A 12,024-nucleotide genomic window follows, 5' to 3' on the forward strand; every position below is an offset into this window, starting at 1 on the left:
TGGAGCGAAAAATACGGTATTTTAGGAGGGGTGTGTGAAAGGGGAAGAACTGTACCTCACATAAGCTGGCTGTGCTGTCTCTCTTCAGGTACATTTGTCCCAACTTGGCTGACACAATATCAACTAGGCTAGGAGAAAAGTGTTTGGGATTGGCAAGTATTTGGGGAGGATTCAGCTGTCCTCATTCATGTGCTGATTTTGATCTAATAATTAGCCCTCCCCAAAACCTGTATTGTGCAAATAAAAGATGTTTGGCCCTCAGCTTATATTTGTGATGTCAGGCTCCGAGGTTCTCTTCTGGCTGTTCCCTCATTGTGAGAAGTGAAGTTACAGGGAACCAGGCAGAGAGCGCCCATCCTGTGGAATGCCCTATCAGATGTTAAAGATAAAAAACAATTATACAATTTTCCTCGGACATCTGAAGGCAACCCCGTATTGGGAAGTTTTGTTATCTGATGGAAGTAATCTGATGTTTCATTGTCTGTTTTAAATACTCTGTTGGAAGCAGCCCAAAGTGGCTGGGGCAACCCAGTCAGATGGGTGAGGTACAAGTAATAAATTACTATCATTATCATCATCATCACCATCATTTTTTGATAGTGTTGGAAGGGTTGTAGCTCAGTGGCAGAGCATCTGCCTTGTATGCAAAAGGTCCCATGTTCTTTCCCCTGCATCTCCAGGGAGGGCTGGAAGAGATTCTCTGTCTGAAACCCTGGAGAGCTGCTGCTGATTACTGTAGATGGGTCTGACTAAGATAAGGCAGCTTCCTATTCCTGTGTTGTGTGATACGTTTAAGGACTGTCATTGATTTAAAGATTTTTTTCTCCATGTGTGTTAGTCTCAAGGTATGTCCATGGCACCTAATCATTGCTTTTCTGCCTTAGCTTTCAACTGAAATGGCTGCTCTCGTTTCATACCTGCAGTTGGGGGTTAGGTGTAGGAGGTACTTGTGGCTGCATATTTATGTAGTGCTACTTGGGAAGAGTTTTCTGTACTATTCTAACCGGACAATTTTGAGGGGCCAATTTTGAGGGGCCTGCAGCTAGATACTCTGGTTAAATTTCATTTTTGAAGAGGGGTAAAATAATCCTAATAAATAGTTTCGCAGAGTGCAGCACTGTCTAGGGAAAAAGTCAGCTTAGAATAAAAGTGCAAGCTTAGCTTTCAGATCAAGCCCAGCATATGTCTCAGTTTATATGTTGCCCTTTAAAACCTAAAACAAAGGTATGAGGTTCAGGTTTCAGCTTTCAGTTCAAGTTAAAACTAGCTGAAAACTCATTCAGTTTTGAAAATGAGAGCAAGTGGGTAATTTACACCTTAAACACAAGTTCAGGCTTGGTATAGACTTTATTTAAGGTGCACTTCACATAAATTTCAAGAGACTCAGTGAATGTTAAGCTCAGTATTTGGCCGAATTTCAAAACCAGGTAAGCCTACTTCAGTGTTAAAACTTAAACAGGGAGTTTGAGTCTTACATTTTCTGAAGGGCTTCAAGGGCACACCCTTATCTTAATTCTACCCATTGCCTCCTAGCCTAAAAAAATGCCATCCCTAGAGGGCTAAATGGACCTACACTCCATATTTCAAATTTCTGTTACCTGGAATTTGGTGCAGCCCAGCAATTTCAGGCACACACCCTTATATTCTTCAAACAATGACCTCTTGATCTGCTTGGCTGCAGGAACAGGTGAGGGAAGGTAGCCAAAGCTATATATTTAGGACAATCTAGTGATGGAGACTGCCCTGTGAACAGGTTTAGAAGCACCAACTGACAAAGCATTTCAGCCGTAGTGATAAAGCATTATTGTAGCAAGCTAGTCTGGCAGATATGCAAGCTCAGCAACAGGACAAGGAGCCCAGGGCAAACTACTTTCCTCACCTAACAAATGCCAAGCGACAAAGTAAAAGTTATGTTAAATGGTTGCACATCACCCCAGTCTCTGCTGAGCGATGGCAAGATTCCAGGGGGTTCCAGGGTCATGTTTCCATTGTAAATTCAGGCACATCATAGACTGTAGTGTTTTAATATAAATGGTTTATTTTACACTTACATACACCTAAAGTCTTCAATGGAAGGGGTGCATGCAGGCCCCATTGATGCAAAACTTAGGTTGCTAGGTAGGAGGTTGAAAGCTGGACTCTTCAAAGTAGCTTTATCTGAAAAGCTACCTATACTATTCATAGGGCCAGCTGGACAGGCACAACTCAGGGGGGACCTCAACAAGTGAATGAGACAGTGATGTTTGTATTGGGGGGGTGGATTTGTTTGGTGCTGCAGGGGGGTGGGCATCTGGGTATAAACCAGCCCTGTAGAACTGGGGAGGGCTCTACTTAAACCAGACTGGAACAAAAATGTTGCTGTTTAAACTAAAAACGGTGAAAGAGCAGCTTTTAAATTGATAACTGGGAGAAGGCTGATGAACATGATGAAAAATGATTGAATGTTCAAATGGAAGAGGGGCAGAACTGGACAATGCAAGTGCAGGTGGGCATAATAGCCATTCAGAGAATCCAGGTTGCTTTAGATTAAAACACATGTGCCAGAGACATTTGCAGAGATACACAGTATACCAATGTTTAAATGCTGTTGCTAGAGGTGTCCAGATCAAGATGGATGGGCTGGGGTGCTTGGTTTTAAAGAAAAGCATAGATAGATATTGTATGGGATACTGGTGTCTGTGGATACAAACTCCATAGCACACACACACTTAGTAGCTTTTGAATTGGTGTTGGCAACCTAGTGTGCAGCAGCTGTGAAGAAAAGCTAGTTCCATTTTAGAAATCATTATGAAAGGGATGGAAAAATAAAACTATCTCATGATGCTTTCCCAGCCTGCCTGGAGATGCTAGGGACTGAACTTCTGAGGCCTTTTGCATGCAAATCATATGCTCTACCACTGAGCTTCAGCCATTTTATCAAAGCTTACATTGTGTTAAATCAGCATTGTTTTCCCCATACTCCTCCTGTTTTTGACCTCTTAGTACAGTACAGTGGTTCTCATTGGGGGTCAGGGCATCCCTGAGGGTCTGCGGAACAACCACCCCCTGCCAGGGACTCACTTACCTTGTTAATTGCACAGTGAAAGCCTTACATGGACCATCCAGCCTCTGCTCCTGACCAGCACCTGCTTGCCGGCAGGGGAAAAGCTTGTGAAAGAGTTGCTGGATAGCAAGTGAGCTGGGATTGGGCAAAAACACAATTTCTTAGGCCTCCTGAAATTGGAGGGGGTGGGGAGAAAGTGCAAATGGCTTGCTCCATGGTGTAGGTTCACATACTTATCATTTAAAAAAAAATGAAATGGACCCCTTCCCCCTTCTTTCTACTTTTTTACTGAAAAGAACTTCTAATTGTTTTCAATGATTATCAAGTTTAGAGGACTCTCCCACTACTTGTAGGTGGGGTTTTCAGTGAATATTGTCTTATGAATTTGGGGTTCATGACTCATCTTGGAAGACCAACGGGAAATCGCTAAGCAAATTTCCATTATGATTAGCACAACAGCTCACCCTCTGATGATTGATTTTAGGTGCTTCATGAAGTTGTCCAGATTATTAATTTTATCAAATCTTGAGCTTTGAATTCTAGGATCTTCTCAAAATTGTGTGAAGAAATGGGAAGCCAACATATGCAGTTACTTTTACATAAGTGTGTTGGCTGTAAAGTGGGGAAATATTGAATCAATTCTTTAAGTTACATGATGAAGTAAAACTTTTTTTTGACAGATTTAAAATTTCCATGTGATCAACTTTGCATGGTTCTGTATGGCAGCTTACTTAGCAGACGTTTTCACATACTTGAATACTCTGAACACAAGCTTTCAAGGTAGTGATGTGAAAACCATTGTCTTTGTAGATTATAAAGTGAAATCAAGAACTGTGTAGCCCCTTGGAACATGATGAATTGCAACCAGTCTGTTCCCTACTACCACTCTGCTCTTTTACAGTACTGAAGTCTCTAGCCTCTGCCTATTGTCTCTCAAGCTCTGTTGAAGACTTCACTTTCAACAAGTCTTCTAAATGGAGATTTTTATCCCAGTGTGCGTATTGGATTTGAAATTGTTTATATAACAATCCTTCCCACCCCCCCCAAAAAAATCTGCTATAGAGGGGGCCCCAAGCAGAGGATGCATGGAGAGCTGGAGGGGACAGGAAAGGAAGAGGAAAGTGTTGGGTGCTTTAAAGTCCATAGTGCAAGTGAAGTGGTAGCTGGAGCATTGGATACGATCCATTGAAACTCAAAATAAACGTTCAGTATATAAAGCTATTGATATTTCAGGTACTGATCTTGATTTAAGAATTATACATGTAATGCCCATATTTTCAAGCTGAGATGGAGCAGGTTATGAATATGGTTTTAGGGAATATTGAGTGCCCACAATGCAGTTTACTGAGCAGTGCGCTAAGAAATTCTTAATCCTGAGAGTTGTAATTTCCTTGCCTGATGTTAGTAAATAATACTAGACTTTAATGCTAGCTTCAAAGATAACTTCCCTATTGGCTGGAGCCAGTTTCACAAGTTGCAACAAGTGCAAAAATTAACTCAAAAATTAAGGGACCCAGGTGGCACTGTGGGTTAAACTGCAGAGTCCAAGGCTTGCTGATCAGAAGGTTGGCGGTTCGAATCCCTGCCACGGGGTGAGCTCCTGTTGCTCAGTCCCAGCTCCTGCCCACCTAGCAGTTTGAAAGCACGTCAGAGTGCAAGTAGATAAATAGGGACCGCTCCAGCAGGAAGGTAAACGGCGTTTCCGTGCGCTGCACTGGTTGGCCAGAAGCGGCTTTGTCATGCTGGCCACATGACCCGGAAGCTGTTTGCAGACAAACGCCGGCTCCCTCGGCCTATAGAGCGAGATGAGCGCTGCAACCCCAGAGTCGGACACAACTGGAACTGATGGTCAGGGGTCCCTTTACCTTTACCTAGATGACAAAACAAGCAAGGTTAGTTTTTGACTATGTGATAAAACATTATTTTCCCTTCAAGGAAAAAGATGACTAAAATGGTCACATTAGCACATGTAGTTTTTTCAAGAAGTTCTTATCAAAGTCCCTGTAAATTACCTGAATATTTCTACTTTCAGAAACAAAAATGTAAATGCAAAGCTAGATAATTTAAAAATCCCTGGCAGCACACTTTGCCGGTCGAGCAGTCAAGTCTTTCAAATGGAAGGTCATGTGACTGACACATTTTGTCCTCTAAAGAGAGGACATGCTCTTCTTTCTTTAGTACTCCATATTTTTAACTGGCTGAATGCACGTCTTAGCCAGAAGTAAGATGAGCTGTAGCTACCCAACAGAAATAGCATTATCATCATTCTGGAATTTATATGCTGGTAACAAAAAACTAGTGGAAAATAACTTGACTTGGGTTTATAATGTGTCTTGTTTAAGCTGAGAAACTTTATTTGTTGTGTATGTCCCTTTTTTATAATGAACTACTCTCTTCACGGGGTGCACACTGGTCTGTATTATGTGTTATCTCTGGCGGTTTAGAGGATGCATACGTTTGAGTAATGACATAAGAAGTGCCCTGTTGAATCAGATTAAAACCTATCCTTTCACTTGATGCTAGTGAAAATTCCACAAACAGAAAATGAGCACAATAGACCTTTCCCCTGTTCAGAGTAGGGCTGTCACTGATCCTGGAGGTAGTATGCAGCCACCACCACCACTAGTAGTAGTTGTTGTTTGTTATATCACCCTTCATTAGTATATCTTAGGATGGTTCACAACATCAAAATACAATATGAAAAACACAAAAGACATAATAAAAAATAACAAAGACAAATAAAGAATAACTCCTCCCACAACACATTCAAAAGGGTATTGTGTGTTCATCAGCCAAAGGCCTGGTTGAAGAGAAATGTTTTTGCCTGGTGCCTAAAAGAGTATAATGGTTGCAAGGACTCAGGCCAGGACGGCAATAAACAATGGTTTTCTCTATTTTTGTTGTTGAAAGTATAAAACAAATTCCAGTTATGATTGTTAACTCCAGGACAAGGCCCTGTTTCGTTTATTCTTCTTCAGCTGGAATAATAAAGAATCTCAAATTAAATTTATATCTTCTGACATTATTATCTATTTAGTCATTTCTATCAAGACAATTGTGTAACAAGCATTTCGACAACCATAGAAAGTTTTATATCTATATGAAAGAATACACATAACGAATTATAGTAAATAATATAGCAATTCATGTAGCAAACAGAGGCAGCTTACCTATCGTTTCTTTGAATTGCTAAGTCTACCGCTCTTAACCAGTACACCACACTAGCTCTCAATCTAACAGTATTAGATTACGTAGGTGTATTCTGGAAGAGAAGCATTTATTTGTAGGACCATACATCCAAACAAAGCACCATACCTCCAGATTTACTACCTGCCTTTCTGTCAAAGAACTGCAAACTGTCTACATACTTGGATCTGAATAGGGTCACAGTCAACTTGGTAACTTCCTTTCCTGGGTATCTCAGCTTCCATTGGCAGGGTTCCCATGGCAGGGATTGGTATTCAGTTGCTGTGCAAATAGTGTGGTGAGCTATGTATACATTTTTTTGTATAAACAGCTCACATTAACTCATGATCATGCCCAAAGAATATGGTTTTTAGCCCCTCTTATGTAGAGCAGTGTTACAAAAAACTAAGTCAATATTTAGAATTCTATTAGTTCCATGGTAGTGACTCTGAACCTGGACATATACAAATGTATTCACTCATGGCACTTTATCTTGTTTCATGTTAAATAACTAGAAAAAGGAATCATGGGAAAGGTTGCAGTTAGAGCAAGTATCATTAAGTAGAAAATGTCCAGGTGAAGAGAAATGTAAGGAGATAATGCTAGCTCCCCCCACCCTTGGTGTGTCTTTAACATTGTGACCATTAAATTTTTCAGTGAAAGAGAAATGTAAGGAGATAATGCTAGCTCCCCCCACCCTTGGTGTGTCTTTAACATTGTGACCATTAAATTTTTCAGTGAAATAGTCTTTGCATATCATTTGAACTGATAACTTACTTTGAAAAAGATAAGGCAGTAGTGTTGGCTGAAAAATAATGATGCCAATTTACTGTTGCTTGGCCTAAGCACTGTAATGTGCATGATAGATTTATTCCAAAGAAAGTATGCCATAACATAATAGTTTGGTACTGCATATCCTGCTGAGGGATCCAAACTTGACTTTCATATTTATTTTTTAGTTACCAAGTTGTATCAGAAAAGTACAACTGGGTTGACAGTTTGAGTGTTCACAAACATTTAAGTCAGAAATAATATGTCTTGTGTTCATTTAGTATCCATTTTTAGCTGTTAGTAGTAATTTTTGTTAACTTTCGGGAAGGGTCACAGCTCAGTGGCAGTGCATTGCATTGGAAGGTTGCAGGTTCAACCCCTGGCAACGTATCCTGCTTGAAACCCTGGACAGGCACTGCCACTCAGTGTAGACAATACAGAGCTATATAGAACAGTGATCTGACTCAGTAAAAGGTACCTTCCTATCTACTATTCTTCTGCAAGTGCACTTAGTTGAACATAATCCATGCTCATTGCCTATCACAATAGCTTTTTCTTATTGGGGTTTAATTCAGTAAATCCTGTTGTTTCCTAAAATGGCTACATTTCTTTGAGAAATTTCTTCATAAATTCATTTCTTGAATGAATCTTTTCCGTCTTTAATGGTACCAGTCAGTTGTTCCCAAAGTTGCTATGGTGCATCCCATCTGGGCTGCAAGAATCATAGAATCATACTCTAGTCCAACTTCCTGCAATGCAGGAATCTCAACAGTAAGTAGGAGTGGGTGGCAGGAACTACCAGAGAGTAAGACCCATTGGCAGCAGTGCAGAACTGTTGTGTTGCAGTTGACCAAGAAAACGAGTGGGAAAAGCCTCTCCCAAGCATCCCTCCTTTGTCGCAGCCTGTTTTAACTTAGAGTACTGGTAACTATAAAACCACATGATAATTTTGTGTGTTATACCAATGTTCCATTTCAGTTTTCTCAGTGTTTTTGTGGGGCCAGGCCCATGCAAGTTAAATGCCAGTACAGTGGTACCTCTACTTACACACACCTTTGGTTACGTATCCTTCGGGATACACACGTGCCAAACCCAGAAGTGTTTTTTGGGGTTTCGCCGCATGCGCAGAAGTGCTCAACTGTGCCTTGCACATGCACTGAACAGGCACCTCCGGTTGCAAAAACCTCAGGATCTAACCGGAGCTCCAGAACAGATCCTGTCCGCAACCGGAGGTACCAGTGTATTTTGATCTTAATGATGTGTAACATTTTTGTCTCGAAAGTTAGAACATAAATCTGGATTCGCAACAAAATGTTGTAGTGTGGAGTGCTGCTGTTTCGACTTCTAGCCACTCCAACAGCCAGAGCATTCTGTGACAACTGAGAACAATATGACCTCATTAGAACTGGGTGATATACTGTATTGTGATATTTAGCTGTTGATAATATTGCATTGTTGAAACCAGGTATCGCCCAGCCCTAGACCTCATGGGCTGTTTTTGGAATCACCCCGCTTTCCGAACTATTTTTTGTGTTTCTGCAAATGTTAGTGTCCACCAAAGCTTGGTGGTACCTCCCTCTTGCACAGAGTGGTGCCTTTTTGGCTACATAAACAACAGCGCTCATAGTCAGGGCATTGTAGACAGAGGGAATGACAGTGTACTCTTGAAGCTCCAGTGCATATGTGGAAGAGAAAAGTCACTTTAGAGATAGCACATTCAGTAGAGCAGGTTCTTTGGTTTGAGCCCCACTTCAGGCAAAAAAGATTCTTGCATTGCAGGGTGTTGGACTAGATGACCTCTTGGTCCTTTCCAACTCTACAATTCTATGAATGCTGTATGGAAGCTGCTTGATTGTTGCTGTTCGTGCTGGGCAACTGAGGGTGATTAGCTTGTTGTTAATCACTTTTATGTGCTCAAAATTCTTGCTCTTGTTGTCTGGTGGAAGAAAAATCTCTCTTACATGGAATTCTCCCATACTTGCATGTGAAGATTAAAAATGATTGCAACTAGGTGTTATTGTATGATATATATGTGTATATGGATCTACTAGAAAATTGTATGATATATATGTATATGGATCTACTAGAAAATATTCACTCTAGTTTCAGTAATACCTACCTTTTTATCTTAACATTTATAGTATAGTAAAAAGTATCAAAGAAAATCCAGTGCAAAACCTTTACAGCATATAATGTGGTCCTCAACATTACTAGAGACTAGAATCCAACAATTTCTTTGCCCAACCCCCTCCAATTATTAAAAAGAACACTAAACTTTTCAATTATGGTATGTGAGTGTTTAGTGTGTGAGAGAAGAAATGCTGGTTAGACAATAAAAGGTTTGCCAACTATATTAAACTAATAAAAACCATGCTTTGTCAGACTTTCCAGAAGTCTACTTACAGCAGCACCTTAGCATTATAAATTATTTTATTCATTGGTACAGACTTATGTGTAGTCTGCTTTCCATTGGAGATTCTTCATCTCCTTTTTGCACCCTCAGTTTCACCCTCTTTACTTTGAAGGAGAATGATTACAGAAATGTCTGACATTAGAAAACATGTTTTTTAGTCAATTGAGAAGAGAGGTATTGGCCAAAGAAAACAAAATAATAATAATAATTGTGGTGTGCTTTTACACCATCAATTGTTTTAACTTGTTCTGGATCACAAAAAAGAATGATACAGTTTTCAGGATTTGAAAAGAAAGACTGTGGAACAATTATTATTGTCCTTGAACATTAATGAAACATTTAATTAAAAACACCAGCTAATTTTAAATGATGGCATAATAAACAAAAACTACATTGTGGGCCACACAGCCACGTTTATAGAGAGCTTTGTAAACCAAATATATGGATAAGTATCATTTCAAGATGATACAATATCCACAGCCATGGTAGAAGCAAAATTATCAGGTGATGTAGGCAACCCCACCTTCTGACAAGATAGAAGTGGAAGGTGGGGGTGTTGCAGTATTTGCTGCATTTCCAGTGCATAAGATTATCTTTCATAAGTTTATACTTACTATCCATTAAAGCTTCAAAATAAATCCAAATACAGAATTAAACAGCTTGCTTTTTGTAGCTTTGTGATCTGTCAGCACAAGACTGCTGTAATTGTAGAAATTGTGTCTGTTACAAGTTTTAGCAACTGAACTATGGACTTTAAATCCAGATGGAAAACAGCATTTGTGTGCATGGATAGTAACTTTGTAAAGATGTTGTCTGCAGATGTCCCTGGAAGAAACAGTATCTAAATGGTTTCCCCAATCTACTGTCAGTAACTCTGTAACTGCTTACAACTGCCAATTCTTATTTTTCTTTTGGGATTTAAAGAGATACTTACTTTATAAGACTTGATGGAAGCCCAAGATAGCCTCATGTACAGCTTCCACTATACAGTACAACCATGTTTCATGCAAAGCTGTTAATAAAGTTTTCCATTGCAGACTGCCTATAGCTCTGCATGTCTGCCTTTCATGCAGCTCTGTTTGATAAAGTCTATGGTATCCAAAATGTTGTGTGAAAGAGAGCAGCCTCTACTTCTGCTATGCTGTCCTTCTAAAAAGCTCAGTGCTGTTTAGAAGTTATGAATACTGTCTTCCTTCCAGTGTTCTTAGAATGTAGGGAGTAGTGTTTTAGATTTAGGACTGAAAAAATAGGGACCTCATGTAGGTAGAGTAGCATCTGTGGGAGTTTCTCTATTTTGCAAACATGTTTCCACTTCATATATTGAAATGTGATAAGCTTTTGCAAGTGCATTGATACTGTAAAATACTCTCCTAATAGTCTACTTTATTTGTTCAGGCAGAAGGAGAAGATAGCCTTAAAAAGATGCAGTTGATGGAACTTGCAATTCTCAATGGCACCTACAGAGACGCCAATATCAAATCACGTAAGTACAACACAAATGTGGGAGCTTTATATGCGAGGATGCTTTTAAGTTGTGTTTGTTCGCACTAGATGGGAAGACAGAATATTGCCTGTGTTACATATGTAGCCCACTGACCCCTGATAGATCTTGCCATTTCCATAATCTTGACTCCTACACAGAAAACATCTCATGAATGTGCTTCACATGCCCTATCTTGCTTTTCCAGAATGTGCACACTCGGTTTGTGTAGTAATATGACACTGCTGTACTTATAATGTCATGGCATCATACAAAGTGAGCAAAGCATGCTGCTGAGAGGATTGGGATTAGGCACATTTCTTTCACATCTTAACTATCCATAAGAGTATCTTTAAATATTGATCTAGCTGTGTAAGACCCACTTTCCTTTGAGGGCTTCTGCATGACTGGGGTTAACTTAGATCTAGCCATGTGAGCAGAGGCTGATTGCATGGTTGCTGGCAAAAGAATTGGCACCTGCAAGGGAGGGTATATATGCCAGTGCTGTAGGAAAGACCCACTTAATCAGCTACCATCTCTTAGTTCCAAGGAGGACCAGTTTTTTTTAAAAGAAGGTTTTTAATATATTTAAAATATAGTTAGTGTTTTCTGTGTAATTATTGGCATGTTTTTCCTTTTTCAACTTGTCAGCTATGTGTTCAGTCATATATTTTTTGCAACAGTTCTTAGTTTCATTCAGCATGTTTTCAGAAACTGCATATTCAAGGTTATCTTAAAACTAAATGTCTTGCACTAATTGGGTTAGATTTCAGTCATGTTTGAAACATAATTAACGGGCAAATCATTGCACTTTGAGGGTAAGAGTAGTCAGCCTAATCACTAATTGATATGGGCAATAATTTTTTCCTGTCACTGCCTTCTTTCATTTAATGAACCACAGTCTCGCATAACAAACCCAACAGAGACTTACATAATGCAACTAAGTTGGCTCATTCTGTTAGCTTTAACACAGAGCTTGTCCAGAGAAAAATGGATTTCTGGTGTGTTAAGGGGACCTAAAATTATTCTTAGGCTTTGATCAGTGTGTTGGAGGCTCCAGATGCATGCATTTAGGAAAACAGCTTTCATTGAAAAGAGGTGAAATGTTAACAAAAAATTAGCTTCCTGCTG

At 39.7% G+C, this 12,024-nt stretch overlaps 1 protein-coding gene across 11 annotated transcripts in view; it reads left to right on the forward strand.

Annotated features, from left to right (window-relative positions):
* The window catches only part of QKI (QKI, KH domain containing RNA binding), a 104,623-nt gene that overhangs the window by 74,009 nt on the left and 18,590 nt on the right, over positions 1-12,024 (forward strand). For all 11 annotated transcript variants that reach the window (XR_004426254.1, XR_004426252.1, XR_004426253.1 and 8 more), the window contains exon 5: positions 10,809-10,896. Coding sequence is in view for 8 of the 11 variants with exons in the window: in XM_033144129.1 (XP_033000020.1) it covers positions 10,809-10,896 (88 nt within the window). In the remaining 3 variants the exon portion in view is untranslated. The remainder of the gene's footprint in view (positions 1-10,808; positions 10,897-12,024) is intronic.

Source organism: Lacerta agilis, chromosome 3 (assembly GCF_009819535.1).
Source record: "Lacerta agilis isolate rLacAgi1 chromosome 3, rLacAgi1.pri, whole genome shotgun sequence".
NCBI classification, from domain to species: domain Eukaryota; kingdom Metazoa; phylum Chordata; class Lepidosauria; order Squamata; family Lacertidae; genus Lacerta; species Lacerta agilis.